At 29.7% G+C, this 19,528-nt stretch overlaps 6 protein-coding genes across 10 annotated transcripts; 3 read left to right on the forward strand and 3 right to left on the reverse strand.

The window, feature by feature from the left end:
- Positions 1-438: 438 nt before the first annotated feature.
- LOC106793987 (cysteine and histidine-rich domain-containing protein) lies at positions 439-2,116 on the reverse strand. The gene is made up of 4 exons (XM_014761333.1): positions 1,826-2,116; positions 1,137-1,699; positions 873-1,061; positions 439-794 (listed from the first exon to the last, which is right to left on the reverse strand). Exons 1-4 carry the CDS (start codon positions 1,902-1,904, stop codon positions 606-608), a joined length of 1,020 nt encoding a protein of 339 aa, XP_014616819.1. The 5' UTR covers positions 1,905-2,116; the 3' UTR covers positions 439-605.
- A 373-nt stretch (positions 2,117-2,489) lies between these two features.
- Positions 2,490-3,708, forward strand: LOC106793990 (transcription elongation factor B polypeptide 2). The gene is made up of 3 exons (XM_014761337.1): positions 2,490-2,625; positions 2,729-2,822; positions 3,015-3,708. The coding sequence occupies exons 1-3, from the start codon at positions 2,623-2,625 to the stop codon at positions 3,266-3,268; spliced, it is 351 nt and encodes a 116-aa protein (XP_014616823.1). The 5' UTR covers positions 2,490-2,622; the 3' UTR covers positions 3,269-3,708.
- Positions 3,709-4,572: 864 nt separating this feature from the next.
- Positions 4,573-6,547, reverse strand: LOC106793989 (UPF0483 protein AGAP003155). The gene is made up of 5 exons (XM_014761336.1): positions 6,315-6,547; positions 5,961-6,120; positions 5,636-5,830; positions 5,228-5,368; positions 4,573-5,133 (listed from the first exon to the last, which is right to left on the reverse strand). Exons 1-5 carry the CDS (start codon positions 6,339-6,341, stop codon positions 5,000-5,002), a joined length of 657 nt encoding a protein of 218 aa, XP_014616822.1. The 5' UTR covers positions 6,342-6,547; the 3' UTR covers positions 4,573-4,999.
- A 559-nt stretch (positions 6,548-7,106) lies between these two features.
- On the forward strand, positions 7,107-10,960 carry LOC106793988 (ADAM 17-like protease). The gene is made up of 14 exons (XM_014761335.1): positions 7,107-7,257; positions 7,367-7,505; positions 7,591-7,691; positions 7,927-8,048; positions 8,120-8,270; positions 8,350-8,546; positions 8,796-8,990; positions 9,059-9,197; positions 9,282-9,436; positions 9,526-9,606; positions 9,735-9,943; positions 10,018-10,256; positions 10,343-10,458; positions 10,528-10,960. Exons 1-14 carry the CDS (start codon positions 7,200-7,202, stop codon positions 10,834-10,836), a joined length of 2,211 nt encoding a protein of 736 aa, XP_014616821.1. The 5' UTR covers positions 7,107-7,199; the 3' UTR covers positions 10,837-10,960.
- Positions 10,961-11,542: 582 nt separating this feature from the next.
- Positions 11,543-17,239, forward strand: LOC106793967 (ATPase family AAA domain-containing protein 5). 5 transcript variants are annotated; one of them, XR_001382484.1, is made up of 6 exons: positions 11,543-12,821; positions 12,925-13,277; positions 13,538-14,666; positions 14,776-15,184; positions 15,265-16,817; positions 17,008-17,239. XR_001382484.1 is itself a non-coding variant. In XM_014761289.1 (6 exons), the coding sequence occupies exons 1-6, from the start codon at positions 11,962-11,964 to the stop codon at positions 15,973-15,975; spliced, it is 3,327 nt and encodes a 1,108-aa protein (XP_014616775.1). In that variant the 5' UTR covers positions 11,544-11,961; the 3' UTR covers positions 15,976-17,239. The 5 variants fall into 5 exon arrangements, 4 of the variants coding, with proteins under 4 accessions (XP_014616773.1, XP_014616774.1, XP_014616775.1 ...); XM_014761289.1 differs by having other exon boundaries at positions 11,544-12,385; positions 12,521-12,821; positions 15,265-17,239; XM_014761290.1 differs by having other exon boundaries at positions 11,544-12,385; positions 12,524-12,821; positions 15,265-17,239.
- A 56-nt stretch (positions 17,240-17,295) lies between these two features.
- Positions 17,296-19,438, reverse strand: LOC106793969 (eukaryotic translation initiation factor 3 subunit L). The gene is made up of 3 exons (XM_014761295.1): positions 19,139-19,438; positions 17,601-19,061; positions 17,296-17,503 (listed from the first exon to the last, which is right to left on the reverse strand). Exons 1-3 carry the CDS (start codon positions 19,157-19,159, stop codon positions 17,369-17,371), a joined length of 1,617 nt encoding a protein of 538 aa, XP_014616781.1. The 5' UTR covers positions 19,160-19,438; the 3' UTR covers positions 17,296-17,368.
- Positions 19,439-19,528: the final 90 nt, after the last annotated feature.

Genomic DNA, 19,528 nt, shown 5'->3' on the forward strand with positions numbered 1-19,528 from the left:
GTGTGTGCGCGCGGGTGTGTGTGTATGTTGTGTGAAAGCTTTTAAAAGCGCACGCGCTCTCTCATGGATCGCGGCTTTCTCACAAATTGTTGGATACCACTGACGTCATAAAAAGAACGATTCATTCGAATCATTTCTATTATTTATGATATATGTATAGTAAATCGAACGTTCTTTAAATACATAGCTGCAAGTTATTTCTGAATCATTGCTTTGCTATGTTTAGATTATATATATATTATATATACTTTAGTTATGGATAAGAAAGTTGGTTTTTATATTGTTACGAATTTTTACTTTTGAAATTGTTCTATTTTTATATCGTTATTTTCATCAAAGTCCTACGTGCTATTGTATCTTGTATATTTCAAGGAATGAAGAATTAAAGAGAAGATGTGTTTTTTCTTTTATTGGATGCAGAATAACAAACCCTCAAAAATATTTTTAAAGTTTTTATTCGTTTAAGAAATTTCTATAATATATTTTTCATTTTTATGTATACCTCTTCAGTAACGTATATCTTTAAAGATACGTTTGGTAATAAAATAGGATTATTCGAACAAATTTTGTTAAGTCTTAAAATTATAAAACAAAAATTCATTCAATTAAAGATCATTGAGATCGATTGCATCAACTTGTGAACTAATTTGTTCTTCATTTTGTGCATTCTTGTCTTGGCTATTCGGTGTCCTAAGAAATTCTAAACGAGACCAAAATATAGGTTCATGTTTCTTTAATTTAACTTCTACTTTAGTAGGCAGCATATTGAGGCTACATTCAGCAACATTGACCATCTGCAAATGACAAATGTAATAAATAGTACAATTATTAATATCTCATTTATAATAATTATTGCGATTAATGATACTTACTTCATTTAATTCTATGTCTAGAGCATATGTCGAATTTTCTTCTACGAGGAATAAATCCATGCTTAAATGTATAGGGTTTATTCTCACGCTCGACCGATCAGGGTCGTAGTTCTTGGCATAAATTGAAATAACTACAAACGTTGATGTTTGATGCCAATCCATTCTACATTGAATTTTTTTATCGTTATTCTAAAAATAGGTAAAAGTACAATTTTAAAAATTGATAAACTTTTACAAGAAATAATATTCATTTTTAAAAATTACCTTCCAAGTCCAATAATGTTCTCCTTCCGTGCATCCTGGTTGTTCTAAGAATACAGAAAAGTCTGTAGTTTTCTTTTGACAGCACGACCAATATTTCATCCCTTCATGAAATATAGGAATTCCGGGATGATGAAGACATATTTCTTTATCAGACAAAGGTCCTGCGTATTTGGCTTTACAAGAATTATTGTGGCAACTTTGACCGATGGAAATTTGATTTTCATCTTCATTAAGTTCTGTTAATGTTGTCAAGCCTTTAATTTTTTCCAATAATACAGGTGACACGGATGGTTTTAATACAGTTTGAGGAGAATCAAACGGTGGTCTTTTCAACATTGAATTATTACTATTAAGCTTTGCACGTACTTCAATAACTTCATTAGCTTTAGATTTATCAACGGCAGGTTTTTCTTGTACTATAGGCTTTACATTTGTATGATATGATTTAGTACAACCTTTGATATTTAAAAATTCTGTAAAATCTGTACACTTTTTACTACAACAAGACCATCCTTTATAAGCATCATGAAAAACTGGTTGACCAGGATGATGAACGCAATCACCTATAACAATATTAGAGGTTAAAATTTCCTTAATCATCAAATCATTTTCTCCTACAATAATTTATAAAAAATTAATCATTTTTGTGGTATGTGTATGTGTGTGGTTGATATCATTTAAATACGTACCTTCTTTGTTATCATTCGGATCAAACATTTGTCCACAGCCACGATTATAACAATGTAATAAAACCTTTTCTTCGGACATATTTTTCTATATTTTTTTTTCTTATTTATTTTATTAGCGTAATATTTAAATTATAATTTCTTCTAGCTTTTATAAATTATAATTTCTTTCTAGCTTTTATATAAATTATAATTTCTTCCTATTAGTTTTTAGATTCACTTCCGACGCCAAGCGATTTCTAGCACGTTCTAGAGTCCATTTCAAATCTTAAACCAACGAAACCATTATATCAGGAATGTTATGGTCATTTCCAAGTAGAGTGCAACATGCACTATGTCGACGATGATTGGTTGATTAGTATCATGTGTTAAAAATTATTTAATTAAAGTTTACCATTTAAATATCCGTCAATGCAAGAAAAATACATGCGTATATTTATAAAAAGATATAATTTTTTATAACAAAAAATTATTCATTTGATATAATTAATTTTAAAATGATTATAATGTTGTTGAAAATAATATAGATTTACTGATATTTATAAAGCAATATTGTGATTGGAGAAAAATAAATTCGACGATGGCAAATCCAATTTCCTTTAAAATAGGATCACCAATCGTGTAATCTGTCTCATATATGACGTATGCAAGACTGCTAGTGTATGTATGTGTACAGTCTTATTTTAACCTTTCATTTATAATCTGAAGGTCTTCAAGTAAACATAGTATCATTGAACCTTATAAACAGTGTAAATTATTATTTAATCCTCGATACATTTAATTACACAATTAGATCCGTAATGGTAAGATGTTCTAGCATTAGATATGAATATTTACATATACATATTTAGTTGTTTCACTCGACGATGATATAACCTACAAATGTGACTGTTCAACACTTTGCAGGACGTATTTTTAATGATTAGGCGAAAAAATACAACTATTTTTACGGATGCTAAGGACAATACAACGGTTCACGAACTTAAAAAAATTATCGAAGGTAAACATATTTGTAATACAGTTTTAAGTGCATACAAATATATATTGAACATTAAAAAATTATATATATCTATATATAATATGTGTGTGTATATGTATGTGTGACACATCATACAGGTGCACATTTAAATTATTGAATATTAATGTTGAATATAAATAGAAAAGAAATAGAAATGTAATTATTATTTTCTAGGTATATTGAAAGTACCGCCAGTGAATCAACAACTATTTAATAAAGACAACGTTGTTATGTCTGATACTAAATACTTGTCGGATTATGGACTGACATCTGTAACCGCTAAAGCGCAATGTCCAGCATTGGTAGGATTAGCTATGCGTCAAGATAATGGTCAATTTGAACAACTTGAAATGACTCCATTTTCTCTACCACCTGATCTTCCCGATGTTATGAAGGGTTGTGAGCCTAATGGTTCAGAGTCTCCTTGAAGTTACATAAACTATATTGTGAATCAATTGATAAAGAAGTATTGTGTTTGATACAGTTTAATATTTATGAGAAAGACCTTTCTACTAAATGCTGAAGATTTTATGAAACCAGGATGTGAATAATAGAAAGACGTACAAGTTCTTACATTAATGCAAAGTGTCTTAGGGATTTCTCAATTCTTCTAGAGGAAACAAAAAAACGAAAAAAGAAAAAAGAAAATAAAACAGGTAGTTGCAATACTTCCAGGTCTTCGTGAACGTGCAAGTACTTCTTTTTGTACTTGAACAATTCAATTCAGCATGCTAACAAATATTTCTAAAAATACGCGTTCACGGTCCTGTACGTTAACCAAATTTAATATTAATTAGCTATGAAATTGTCTCAAAGTTTTGTTACAGTTAAAGAAATATAATAAAATACCTCATTCGCTTATATTTAATTTATGACTAATAGTTTATACATAACGTTATGATAATATTTCTTTTCTTTTTTTTTGTAATGTTATCACACCCTTATAATACTTTTTTTAATTAGTTTTTATTTAATACCGAACTATTAAAATATATACGTATTTTACATCGCATTCAATCGCACCATAAATCTTTATCTTGTGATATAGAAAAGAGGAAGAAAGGAAAAAAAAGAAAATGATTGTTTTATTTAATATTGAAAATTTATTATGTGCAAAATTGACTAATATCAAATATTGAATAATTTTGCTTTTAAATTATTCATAGACTGTTATTTTCTTCACTTTATCCAAATTACATGCTACTGCTATATTCAAAAATTATTACTCGCGACATTGTTATATGATTGTTATTATGAGAGAAATCATATAAACGAGTTAAACATTAAATATAATATTATTGGACATGATTTACTCGAACATTTAAAAGTGCATTATATTAATTTCTCAACATGATAATATTGTTACAACATTTGGAATAAAGTAGAAAATATTTGTAAATGAGTTACATTATTTTGTAATTAAAATTGTTTACGAAAATTACTAATTTGCATTATTCGAAAAAATTGTAAAGTAAATGAAATAAGTCATAAAAGGTTGTTCTCACAAAATATACTGTGTACTTTATAAGTTATATATAAATATATATATATGTATATATATATTTATGCATAACATAATTGCTACTATACATGTAACTATAATACTTTAAGATAACATATAGCGATGTTATAAATCATAAGAACATATTTCGTAAATTTCATAACGTTTCACAACAATCATATATGGCTTGGTCAAATTTATACAACTAATAGAAACGTACTGTTTCTTTTGCCTTCCATATTATTTGATTCAACAGCTTATTTAACAATTCATTTATATGTACATTTTATATGTAAAAGAGTTTTTTCACGAATTGATTTTAATTTTATTAACAAGAACATTTTTATTTAACATCCGTTGTAATAAATAAATAAATGCAATTGTAACTTGCTAAATCTTGCTAATGATATTATGAAATTGTGTTTATTTTCACTTTGTACAGAGAGTTAATGTTTTATGTAAGTTTTAAATATATTTGCTAATATTACTATATCGAGGTTTTTTTTTTTATTTCTTATAAAACTTATGATGTAAAAATGCACACTTTATGTATCATAAAAGTAAGTCTTGTTTATAAATACAATTTCATATATATAATTAAATTATGGTATCGATCTTGACGCATTAATCGAATAATTAATTTATCATAAGAAATTTATTAGTGCAATTTTCTTTCCATCATGTCCATAATGAAAGTTTTATAAATATTTTTTTGACTAGGTACATAATGTCCACCTTCGTGTATAACTTTGTTACAATCTTTAAATAAATCACATACTTTCTCAGTCATATCTAGAAAAAATTAAGGAAAGAATAAGTAATAAAGCTGCTTAATAACAAAATAATATTATTATTGTGTACGTATAAAAGAAAATAATTATTTTACCAGTTGGAATGACTTTGTCGCTTTGACCATAAATATGCAACGAAGGTATATCTATTATTTCTGTATAGTACTCAGCATGTGGCATGCATAATGATTTAAATCCCGATATGATAATGGCAAAATTAAACTTAAATGGAAACACTGAAAAAGTAATAACGTTTTAGTAAAACAAATTGCGAATTATATTATACATAACACATATTCTTTATATTAACCATTTAAGTCCCAAGAGTCTTTACAAAAATTTTGTTGGCAAATGCCAAATGGTGTGACCACGTATCAATTGCACATTCGTTTTATTTTTTGACAAAAAATCTGAACAGTGTTCCTTGGGACTCGAACAGTTAATCTGATATAAATAACTAGTTTATATAATACAATTGTGATAACATAAGATAAAAATTTAACTTTTTCTTTGCTGCATAACGCATAAAATAGCAGTAAAGGCTGCGCCTTGTGAAAAACCAAGAATCCCATCAAATGGACCTTGTTCTTGGCATGTTTTTAAAATTAAGTCTAAACTATCCTCAAAGCCTATACAATGATCACTTGGTACGGTTGCTTTGAATACACGATCTTCGGTATTGAACCACCAACCATAGTCTAATATATACAAAAACATAATTAATTATCATAAGCAATATTCTTTTTTAAATATTAAAATAATTATAATAAACAATAATTATTAGACTTAGTGATTTAAGTTTAATAATTATAATAAACAATAATGTACCACTTTCTTCTGCATCTTTGACAAGTTCATTTTCAGTTGGAATTTTATGAGGTGCTCTTACAAATGTAAAATCCAATTGTTTCTTAAAGCCCTTACGCAAAGAGCCTAATTTACTTTTAAATATGACATCGGACTGATGATATCCATGAATAGCTAAAATCTAAAATACCATATATTTTTAAGATACAATAATGTATTATTCAATTAACGTATGATAAGATTTTAGGACAACAAAATAATAAAATTTAAGTAAATTAAGAACACACAAAAGGAAAACAAAATAATCTTAAAAGTTTTAAATAACTTTTTCGTATGCTATTAATATAATTAATTTTGTAATCACACAAAGCTCACTTTTAGTTTATCTTGGGCAACCTGCATTTGTAAAATCTTAATAAAATTACAATGAAAAAAATTAATGTTTTAGGAAATATTTTTCAAATTTCTTTCCATTCAAAAGAAATTAAATTCTAAAATAAATTTATCTTTAAGTAACTATCGGTGCGTTCCACTAAGCGCTCACAACGATCAAAATGCTCCTTTAGTCGTTCCACATAACAACCGCGATCGTTGTGGTCGCGGCGAAAACGTCTCTCATGACGTCATTACTAACGCTCACGCGAAGCCCGCAACGACCCATCTGAAAACGTGGGTCGTAGTGAGCGTTGAGAAAATTAGCGGTTTTTTTGAAACTGACAACAATAAAAATGGCGATCGTGAAACTGACATGAAGGATTACAGATTAAATCTTAACCTCTTTAATCTTTTACTTTCTTTTCACTACCTCGCCATTTGTATTATTACCTCCACGCTCAAAACGCACCATAGTCCATTCCACTTGAATTTAGGACAGTAACGCTCGTAGGTAAGTGGAACGGGAAAAACTGTGGTCGTGAGCGTGATCGTTGTGAGCGCTTAGTGGAACGCACCGTATATAGAAAGTGTGTTATATTTCTGATCTTAACCTGTTCAGTGAATTACAAAGCATAAGAAAACAATAAAAATAGAAGGATTATGATTAGACATTTTTTGGAAGATATGTAATATATACAAGAGTATAATATCAACGTTAACACCATTGTATTAAAATGTCATTAAATGCATTATCTAACACTATCAAAGTTTTAAAACAATTTTAACATAAAAATGTTGTTTTTATCTACAAATAAGAAATGAGTATATGAATGTGCATATGATTGTGTACTTAACCTAATCTATGAATAATTTTACACTACAAACATGAAATATTTTTATAAATTATTAATTGTTTATTGTATTTTCTTCTGCCAAGATATTTGTAAGTTAAATGTTGTTTAATAACAAATTATAAATAATTGATATTATTAATTATTAAGATTTTTCTTATTGTTAAATTTTTTTTCTATTTAATTATCATTTTTCTGTAGATGCACTTCATAGAAATTTAAAATATTATGAAACTGTACATACGTCAAACTTTCAACATAGAATTGTCAAACGAGGCACTCAACACAGTTATCATCCATATAATAAAATAAGCGAACTAGAATTTTATTCTCATGGACGGTAAAGTTTACGTATACAAAATAATAATTATATTTATCTTTAGTATATTGTTTTATTTAATATGTTTCATTATTTATTGTTATAGTTATTTTCGCCTTATTTTAACACCAAGAAGAGAAGTGATACATTCCAATTTTAAAGCTTACGAAGTCAACGGTGATGGAAAAGAAAAAACAATTCATTTAGGTATGTAACCTAAACTATATGTATAAAAATACATATTCATTATTATATATTTAACATATTAAGTGCCACGTTGATCACTAATAAACAACAGTATACTTTGTGTTAACGCCATGTCAATCAGTAGTTGTCAACACTTGACTAATAGAATTATTGACTATGACTAAAGAATTATCGTGGTCTAAATGGAAAGCTCAGCTTTTAACATATTAATAATTACAATCTTTTTTAAATTTAGATCATGAAAGTTTTTATCATGGACGAGTATTTGGAGAAATTAATTCTCATGCTCAAGTACACATCGATGAAGGGATTGTAACGGCGAGCATTACTATTTCTGATGACACATTTCACATTGAAGTAAGATATAAATATTTTATATATACATTTTCTAAAATTTATTAGATTATCTAAGTAAGCGCAAATTTTAGCCATCGTGGAGACACCTTCCTCATTTGGGAAATGAAACGATGATCATTTACAAATCCTCGGATGTTAAACTAAGCTGGGAACATTATCAAAATGGGGTAGGTCATACTCATGGTAATCCTAAGACGTGTGGATACGTTAAAGAAGATATGGGTAAGTATATTACCATAAGACATTACCAAAAAAAAATATAGAATTGAAAAGAAAATAAAATAAATATTTTATTTGGAAGAGGTTCCAGTGAAAGACGACAAAGAATTCATAGAAAATCGTGATTTTGAAGGAAGTGAATACAACAGAGTTAAAAGACAAACGGAAACGTACGAGTATACGCCAACAAAAACAAGATGCCCTTTGTTATTGGTAGCTGACTATCGTTTTTATCAAGAAATGGGTGCTAGTAGCACCAAAACTACAATTAACTATTTGGTACGTCAATTACAAATAATTTAATTTCAACTCTTTGCACTCGAGGCCTTTTTCACTCAGGCAAACCAGAAATTAGAGACGATTTTCTGCATATTTGGTGAATTTCTTCCAGCTATTTTTAAATGATCTAAGCCGGGCAATGTACAAAATAACAGGTCAAGTGATGACCGAGAATAACTTTGATTGCAAAGGGTTAAAATATGAATAATATTGAGAAAGATAATTTTTTTGAATTAATATAATTTACAGATTAGTTTGATAGACAGGGTACATAAAATTTATAATGACACATTATGGCAAGAACGTCAAGAACAAGACGGATTTAAAGGAATGGGCTTTGTTATAAAGAAAATAGTTGTTCATAGCGAACCAACACGTGTAAGAGGTGGAGAGACACATTACAATATGGTCAGAGAAAAATGGGACGTTCGAACATTGCTTGAGGTACAACTACAAGAAATCACTTTTTTAAAAACAAATAATTAAAAATAAATATTAAATTGAATGTGCAGGTTTTCAGTCGGGAATACAGTCATAAGGATTTTTGTTTAGCCCATTTATTTACTGATTTGAAATTCGAAGGTGGTATTTTGGGATTAGCTTACGTAGGATCACCACGTAGAAATTCTGTAGGTGGTATTTGTACACCAGGTAAAAATTTTAAATAATAATTTTATTATTAAAGCGCGAAGCTTAGTATTTTTATTCTTAAATTTTGTTTCATATATTTTTCAGAATATTTCAAAAATGGTTATACACTTTATTTAAATTCGGGACTGAGTTCTAGTAGAAATCATTATGGACAAAGAGTCATAACTAGAGAAGCAGATTTAGTAACAGCTCATGAATTTGGTCATAATTGGGGCTCCGAACATGATCCTGATATAACTGTAATTTCTTTCTTTTTTTTATTTAAATAATTTCATGAATATGATTTATATAATACTGCAATGTGTGTGAATATAACTTCGATGCATAGGAATGCAGTCCAAGTGCTAGTCAAGGCGGATCATATCTAATGTACACTTATAGTGTCAGTGGTTATGACGTTAATAACAAGGTCAGATAAATGTAACAAATAAATTTAATTAAACTAAATCAAAGTATTAATAACTAAATAAAGCTAAAATATATATATATAAAGTATAATTTATTTATCTGTTTAAATAAAATCTTTTAAATGTACAGCGTTTTTCACCATGCAGTTTGAGATCCATCAGGAAAGTATTACAAGCTAAATCAGGTCGTTGTTTCTCAGAACCTGAAGAATCCTTCTGTGGTAATTTGAGGGTAGAAGGAGACGAGGAATGCGACGCAGGACTTTTAGGAACGGAAGATAATGATCCATGTTGTGACAAAAATTGTAAATTACGACGAAGTCAAGGAGCAGTATGCAGGTAATATTATTACCATAATACAACTTCTTAATTTTATTTTCATGCATTAATACATATGTTTCCATATCTTACAGTGATAAAAATTCACCTTGCTGCCAAGGTTGCGCATATATGCCTGTAGGAGTAAAATGTAGAGACGCACAGTACGCAACTTGTGAACAAGAATCGCGTTGTACTGGAGCATCAAGCGAATGTCCCAGATCTCCACCAATGAAAGATGGTACCGGTTGTTTAGAACGTGGTCAATGTCGTCTTGGCAAATGTGTGCCATATTGCGAGACTCAGGGTTTGCAAAGCTGCATGTGTGATACAAGTAAATTTTGATATTCTATTAAGATTAATTTTTATCATTTACATTACATACAAGAAGTATGTGTAAATAACATATTAATATTACAGTTGGTGATGCATGTAAGAGATGCTGTAGAATGAGTTTAAATGAAACATGCTTTCCTATTGATCCGCAAGATATTTTACCCGATGGTACACCTTGTATTCAAGGTTTTTGTAATAAGGTAATACTTAAAATTATGTTTTTAAAATTGTAGACTTTTTATTTTATTAATTATCTGCATCGTACTTAGGGAATATGCGAGAAAACGGTACAAGACGTTGTGGAACGTTTCTGGGATATTATCGAGGACATAAATATTAACAAGGTAATGAGATTTTTGAAGGATAACATAGTAGGAGCTGTGATAATAATCACTGCAATTATATGGGTACCAACGAGTTGTGTTATAAGTTACATCGATAATAAGCGTGTAAAAGAATGCGAAAAGAAATGGCATTGGAAACATACCGATGATCTTATTCATCCAGATGAACATAGACAAGTAATTTATGTAGGTGCTCAAAGATCGAGGCTACCCCATTCGACGCAACAATCTTGATTTAATAAAAACTCTACTTTAACATTCCAAGTACATACAAAGTTATCTAGTCGAAAATGATGTACATTTTAATAATTTTATATATATAACAGTTAAATAATTTAATATATATTTAATATATAAATTATTAATAATAATATATATACACATGTTCTAGAAGTATTATAATATATAATTAAATTAATCATTAAAATATCCAATTTGCTACCAAGTGTAATAATAACAAAAATAAAGAATAATTATAAATATAATACAATATAGAAGATTTACAGATTTTGGACTTTAAATTCAATTTGTATTTATTAAGCATGGAGACTACACTAGTAGTGAAAAAAGAAAACTTAAATATACGATTTGCGGGGACAGATTTTGGCAATGAATACGTTTGAGTTCGTACTCCTTGTGTAGTTTCCATGTTTTTTGTGCTCGACTCATGAAGCCTGTATACAAGGAGGACGATCGCTGTGTTATAAATGTGGCTACAATATTCACAATGAAAGGACGATTTCTATTGCCACTAGAGAGCGCGTCGATTCGCTGGATCTGACTAGTTTTCTTTACTGTTAATACAATCCAACACAACACAATATTTCACCATCTTAAACAAAAAATTCAATTACAATTCACATTTGTAAAAAAATTAAGGCTTCGTGATTAAAACAACGAAGCTTCGTAATTAAAATAAAAACATCAAAGAGAACTATTAATTTCATTTGTTTATTTATAAAATCACACGTACTTAAATCAAACTTAAGAACATCACCGCCGCCCTTGTGGATAATTATCGTACTCTACATTCACTCATTTTCAACAACACAAATTCGACGTAAACGCCCATCTCGATCGTCCTTTTTGTATATAGCTCCATTGCTCGACTAATCAACAAAGGTAAAATGTTGTTTACAATCTATTTTTTAAATCTATTTCTACGATTCATTGGATAATACAAAAAATGTTATTGTAAATTGTCTTCGGTGAAAATGTAGATGCAAGCGCTCTCTACATAGAAATAAACATAGCAATTAAAATTGTTAGCGCATTTTGCCGCCAAAAAGTTGTAGATGTTGCGCGCCCTAAGTTCTAATTAATATTATTTATAATTATTTGGATAGTAAATTTGTAAATATGTTCTCGACGATGAAGGATCTTACTCATTATTTTCAAGACAATGTCAAATCCCGTGAACCATGCCCAAATACGTCTGAATTAAATAATATATATAAATTAAAGGATGGATCAGAATATTCTTGTAGAAAAAAACGTACTCGTGTCAAAATCAAGATATCTCGTAGAAATTCGAGTAGCAGGGTATGCAATATCGTTGAGAATAAAAATGATTTAATCGATAAAACTCCAAGTCCATTTTCTAAATCGTTGGGAAAAAAAGAAAGAGCTGCAAGCAGTGAAAGATCGACAAGAGAGGTTAAGGAGAAAGAAAATAAAGATAGTATTGGAAAAACGAAAGAAGAAATACTTCCAAAAGTTAATATTAATTATATATTAATAGAATCGGATAGCGATACTGAAGCGTTAGAAAGCGAGATAAATGGTAAGTTTTCTTTATCTACAGACAAACAAAATTCAATGCAATCTCAAATGGAATGTAGTATAGAAAATTATAATGGATTCAAATGTAATACTGCACCTAGAAGCAATAATCAAATTAATAAAGAAACAATTCAAGCAGGTATCGTTTATGAGCCTATTAATGAACATAAACAATCTAATGCATTTCAAGTTCTTATGAATCCAAATAAATCAATAGACAATATTTCATTGGTGCACCCTTCGTTGAAAAATGATACTTCCTCCGAATCAAAATTATTACTTATGAAAGACATAAAAAGTCATTCAAAGAGAAAACTTACCAATACAGAAGATGATAAGAAAATAGAAGAAATTCCAGAAAAACGTTTGAAACGATTTAAAGAAAATGCTAAGAAAGATAATTATCCTACAACAAATAATTTATTAAATTTTCTCAGGTAATATATATATATATATTAAATTTTATTAATTTTTTATAAGAGACAAGTATTTATAATTTATTTAATTTTTTTTTCTTTCCCGTTTTGATTACTTATAAAGCAAATCGGCAATAGGACTAGAAAAAAAAGATAAAATAGAAGTTAACACGTCTACTATAGTTGTAGAAGCCGATGTACATATGTCAGAAGAACCTATGGTAAATTCATTAACTAACGTAGCAAAAACTAAATCAGATTCTGTATACAAGAAAATGGGCAATAAAAATATTCAATCAGAATATTCGAACATACAAACGGAATATTCAAATGTAGATAAAATAGATTTAATAAAATTGGAAGAAATGAAACAAAATTTATGCGTAGAGGAAAATCCACGATTGTTGCAACGTGATAAACCTAAATGGTCTTTAAGAATTAAAATGCTATCTCCAAAAAGTAAGGAATCTTCATCCGGTAAGATGTATTTATTTTATATAATTTATAATTTTTATAATATAATATAGAGCGCTGGTTATATACGACTACTCCTAATTAAAATTACATTTCTTCGTATTAATTATCAATGATGAAATATTTAATTAGAGTCTCCCAAATAATATTTGGTCGATGGCAATGATTTTTGACACTTTGATCTCTGATTTTGTCTGCATTAGATATGCATTTCTGTGAACATGTCAACTTGTGTTATTATATCTTGTTATTTTTAAATGCAGATAGCGACGAAGAAATGTTATATTCTCCGATAAGTAAAATCAAATGTAAGATGAAAGATAAAAAACTATCTAAAACATCAAGTAATAATATCAACGAGTGTGCAAGATTATCTTTAAAAATAAATGGTCAAGAAAATAATTCTGACAAGCTGACTACTTCTCTTAACCATGCAACGCAAAATGATTTTACTGACGATATTATTGTCGAAAAAGAAATCAAAAAATTAACATGCATAAACGAATATAGAAATTTTAATGAGAACTATATTAATACAAATACGAAGGAAATTTCCAAGAATTCGCAAATTATAGATAGTAATACTTTAAAAAGAGAACCTCATAAAAAACTAGCGCCTCTTTTTACGAGACAATCTAAGCCAAACGTTGTAACCGAGGCTGCAAAACGTTCATTTTTTAAATCGGATACGATTAATAATAGTAGTAAACATGTGGAGAAAAAAGTACCTACTTGCAATTTGACTTACTTTCCTTTTCCAAAAATTAGTCATATCAAGCAATTGAATAATAAAATTCAAACTAACGACGAATTACATACGCATAAAATTCGAATAAAACCAAATATGAAATATATACCAATGATATATAATGGTGATAATTATAAATATATTTCTCAATCTCTTGAATCATTAAGTAAATCTCAAATAACTATAAATGCATCGATTGAACAAAATACAGAGGAAGTATTGGCAGAAATAGAAAAGCATTGCTCAGATACTAGAAATATATGGGAAACTATTAATTCTATAGCAAAGAATAAATTTAACGTGGTACAATCAGACAAATCAAAAAGTAAGAGAACAAAAAAAGATATAACGAAAGAATGCGATAAAAAGCTGATTGTAAACAATATTTGGACACAAAAATATAAACCGACTAATAGTTGTCAAATAGTTGGAAACGAAAATGCTGCAATAAAGCTAAGAGATTGGCTAAGTCGCTGGAAATTGTCTGTACATAAAGAAGCTAGTAGCAGCGGGGATGAATTTTATTCATCAGATTGTAGTTTTACGGGCAAACAGAAAAATAATCAAGTAGCTGTATTATTGGGGCCCCATGGAAGTGGTAAAACTGCTGCTGTTTACGCCGTTACGGAAGAGCTTGGTTATAGGTTTGTTCATTTGAAATATTAAAAAATGATTCTTTTTAATCAATTAGTTAAAGCATATTAGAGTCAGTGCGCCCACGCACGAACACTAAGATTTATAATATTTTTGCAGCGTATTGGAAGTCAATGCTTCGTCTAGAAGAACGGGAAAAAAAATTTTTAAGGAACTCGACGAAGCAACTAAATCACACCGAATTAAAAAGAACGGAAGCAAATCGTTATTTAAGCCAATTTTGAAAGAGGCAAATAATTCATCACAAAATTCCTTAATTCTTTTAGAAGATATTGACTTAATATTTGAAGAAGATGAAGGGTTTATTTCTGCTATATCCCAATTGGTGTCCAACACGAAACGTCCTATTGTAATGACGTGCAAAGATGTTTGCCCTCATTTAAATAAAATGGCTCCCGAACAAAATCGAATTTATTTCCAAAAAGTAGTTGGTAATAGAGCATCAACTTTACTAAAATTAATTTCGTTAGCAGAAACAGGCTTTAAAATTTCGTGCGAATGTTTAGCAGTAAGTATTATCTAATGTGCATATTGTAGAATACTAAACAAAAAGGCAGATAATTAATAAGACAATTTATATTTGTGTAGGAACTTCTACAGAATGGGGATTTAAGAAAAGCTTTACTGCAATTGCAGTATCTGCTAGTCTCGGGTTTCGCGCATGTAAGTAAATATCCTTTTAATTCGAGAAACTTTGTTTGGCAAGATATGAAGTATTATCTATACCAGCCGGCTATAAAAGAAACGAAAAAACAAAAAGCGAAAGGCTACGTAAAGAATAATAATAGAAATATATTAAATAATTTAGCCAGTCAGTTAGATTATTTATCGTTGCTATCATCCTTAATTGAGATTAATGATCCTGCGCTCGATATAGTATGTACCAAACCGCAGTCCAGTTTATCTCTAATGGAAGACACAACGCCATACTCTGTTTCACAAAGTATAAGTTCAGAAATAGGAGAATGGATTAGTCGAAAGATAATTAAAGAAAATCACTTAATTGGTAAAAATAGAATCCCATATCAAGGCAGATTAAGCCTAAAAAAGCAATTAAATGAAGGAGTCGATAGTGCTTTATCGCAAATTACGTCTCATACTTTAGACAATCGATGTATTTCCTTAGATTACTTACCATGCGTTAGAACGATATGTAGAACAGAAGAATATCGAATTGCGGCAAACATTAAGAGAGGTAATAGATTTTTTCACTATCTTAGTGGCTTCAAATTGCCAGCTTCGTCGACAAAGCCTAATATTTTATCGGCCGCGTGTAAAATGCTACAAGAGAAATCATGATACGATATCTCCTCAATCAGAATACATATAATATGCCTATATGAATGGATTTTTTTTAAGGGGAATGGAAAGAAATCCATTATTTTTTATCTTAACACATTGACAGCCGGTAACCTGAAAGACATTTAAGGCCTGAGCGCCGGCCTTATTCACTGATCACTGAATAGCACAGAAACCCGTGTTTTCGCGGGGCCGGCTGTTAATGTATTAACAAGAAGCTCTATTAGTTCATATAAATTTTTAAATAATCGTTCTTATACTTTGAAAAAATGTTGTATAGGTTTTGAATTGAAAAAGTCGTTGAGGTGATTCTCTTAATATAAATAAAATATATATCCTGTCCCTTTAAAAGAATAATATAAAATTAGTTAACAATGCACCCATCATTTGTGAGTTTTTTAACATTCATTAATGTTTAGATCAAACATAATGCACTTCTTGATTGTATTAGAAATCAGTTTAAGTTATATTACGCTCGACTATAATTATTTGAAAGATATCATTTTGCTGGCATAAAAAAATAATATTCATTTTAAAACGCACGTTTTTGTCTTATCGCTTATATTTTTTTTAAATGCTTAACCCTTTCGCTACGAGCGTCGCCTATAGACGGCGTCATCTGCCTGACCTGAGACCCGCTCCGTACAGTGTCGCTACTCCGGCGGCACGGTGGTCCGTACAGCGGAGTCACTCCGACGGAGCACACTGCCGTAGCAAAAGGGTTAATAATCTTTGAATTTTTCTTACAAAGACACTCCTCTTCTCATTTTATTAAATATAAATATATAAATATATAAATATAAAATCGATCAATGCAAAGAACGTAGCGTTGTGTTTTTCAGGTAGGTACTAATGATTTTTTCAAAATGATTCATCAAATTATTGTCGCTTTTTTATCCCAAACTTTTATTCAAATGAATCATAAAAATGATATTATTCTTATGTGTTAAACATATTAATCATTTTGTTTTTTCTGTCCTCATTCGTTAATCGCCCTAGGCGATTTTATTAGCTCCTCTTTAATTATTTTAGGAGGGGATTGTTTAGTGATAAATAATAAGATATATGGATCATGGGTACAGGTATAAGCAAAAAAGATTAGAAGATGAAATTCTTCCTATGTATTTTTTCCCAACAATTTCTTTTTTATTGCAAATACTTGGTTTTTCCGTGAGATTCACTGCGAAATGTAATATTGATAAATATTAATGAAAAATATTTATAATATTACAGCATATATTTATCGTTAGGTAGAATGTATGAATAATTGTTATAGAAATAAGTAAACAATAGCAATAGTGCCTTATAAGAATTAATAACAGAAGTAAATATATTTTCTTTATTATGAAATTTTATTATTCTTTTTACTTATCCATACAATAAATTGTTTGAATTAAATTTTGATGTGATGTAATTTGCGATTCAATTCCTCAAATTTTAAAATTTTACGGATGAAAAAATCTCCATATCTATGTGCTACTTTTGTATCTGCAATGTGAATCATGTCGTGATCTATATAGAAATCCAACTGTAAAAATATTATTTGTATAATTATTGAATTTGTAAATTATTATTTCAGTAATAATTAGCATGTCTTATAACAAGATTAATAAAAATAGATATACCTCAGAGCCGGATTGAAATTTGCCATCTAATCCTGATGCACCTTTTGTCCACACAATATTTTTCATCTTATGTTTGAAAGATAACAAATGTATGGTCAATATGTTAACTTCTTTGTCCAAATCCCAGCTTTCGTCTTGTCTAGTGGCACTACCCATAAAAGTAGCTAATTTGCTTAAAGGTAAAGTCGTATATAATTTCAAATAAGAACGTATTGTAGGTAACATTTTTTGTTGCACGACTTCATCCATGAACACTTGAGTTTGATGTCTAATGGCTTCTCTAACATAGTCTTCATGTAAGTTATCAGGATTAGGTGGTGTCAAAGATAAAAATCTAGGACACGCGAATAAGAAACATGACTCAAATTCTGTAAGATCTCCGTATTGCATTTTATACATCTTTTCATGATAACTTTTATCTCTTAATGCTTGCTGCAAACCTTCATCTATACACTGCGGATGAAGAACAAGACAAATTGCCAAGAGATGATACATTTGTTCCGTTTGCTTATTAATTTGATCATTCTGGTAACTTCGAGTTGCAAACAATTGTTTGGTGCGTTGAATATAAAGTAGGATACCAGAGAAGGTTCTAATCGCATCCGCGTATCTACGCATCATCATATACGCGAATCCAACGTAATAAGCAGTGGATATTTGACAACCTGGTACATGAGAGTAAGCACTTTTTTTATATAGCTCAACATTCTCTAAAACTTTAATTGCCTGATAGTAATCGCCCAGTAAAGAATGTAATCTTAAAAGACCAACGAGGGAGAAATACCCCAACATCTTATACAACGAGTGTCTGCCAAAGATTCCTGCAACAGAGTCGGGATCCCCTCCGCTCGCATATACTTCTAATTGTCTTTTTATATTAGACTTGTCTACTAAATAATGAAGAACGTTTAAAACGCAGAGGACATCCCATATTTTACTGTGGGCATTTAAATTCTCTATTTCATCAGGCGTTTTGTTGGATAAATTTGCACGGTATTGCGTGAACGATTGAAATTGGTAAACAAATTCATCGATAAGCTCCCACAACCATTGATCGGGCAGTTCCAATTGAACGGGTGTATCCGGGTGTACTATGTAATTGAATAAATCGCAGTAATTATAGAAAGATGCAAAACGTTGCTCCAACGTTGGTCCTTGCATCCTAGCATAGATATGGCGATAATAAAGTTCCTTATAAAGAATTAGAAATACTAGATCATTGTCGACGATGTGAGCAATGCTCGATGCATCCGGCCAAGACGATTTATCAAACAATTGTTCCGAAATCTTTGGGAACGATGATTCGTATAAATTTTGAATTTCAAAAATCATTCCTTCGTTAATGCAATTTCGCAAATAGACGAGAAACTTTCGTACCACTTCGGGTACTTGACGATAGCTTAATCTGTCATATGGCTCAGCGTGTACATCCGGCGGTCCATATTCGTCATAAGGTTCGTACTAAAAGTCATATAAATTAAAATGACCGAAAACAAAAACAAAATACATAATAATAGTTGTTGAAAATTTCTTTTTACCTCGTTATAGTCCTCGTACATAATGCCAAAGAGATATAGCGTCCAAGATTATACTAACACACGCGACTTTTTAACCTTACCTTTCGGAACCTTTTAAACGACCAAGAACTATGCGAACTCTGCCGTATTCGGTTTGGACAAAATAACATGATTTGTCCAGAGGGCAGAATATCTTTTCGTTTCTTAAGAAACAGCCTTAATATGCTCGTAGCGTGCAGTTAGCTAACGAAGCTATATACAAGAAGGACGATCGAGATAGGCGTTTGCGTCGAATTTTTGTTGTTGAAAATGAGTGAATGTAGAGTACGATAATTATCCACAAGGGCGGCGGTGATGTTCTTAAGTTTGATTTAAGTACGTGTGATTTTATAAATAAACAAATTAATTCGT

This window comes from Polistes canadensis, unplaced genomic scaffold (assembly GCF_001313835.1).
Source record: "Polistes canadensis isolate GaletaPanama2010 unplaced genomic scaffold, ASM131383v1 scaffold_21, whole genome shotgun sequence".
NCBI lineage: Eukaryota > Metazoa > Arthropoda > Insecta > Hymenoptera > Vespidae > Polistes > Polistes canadensis.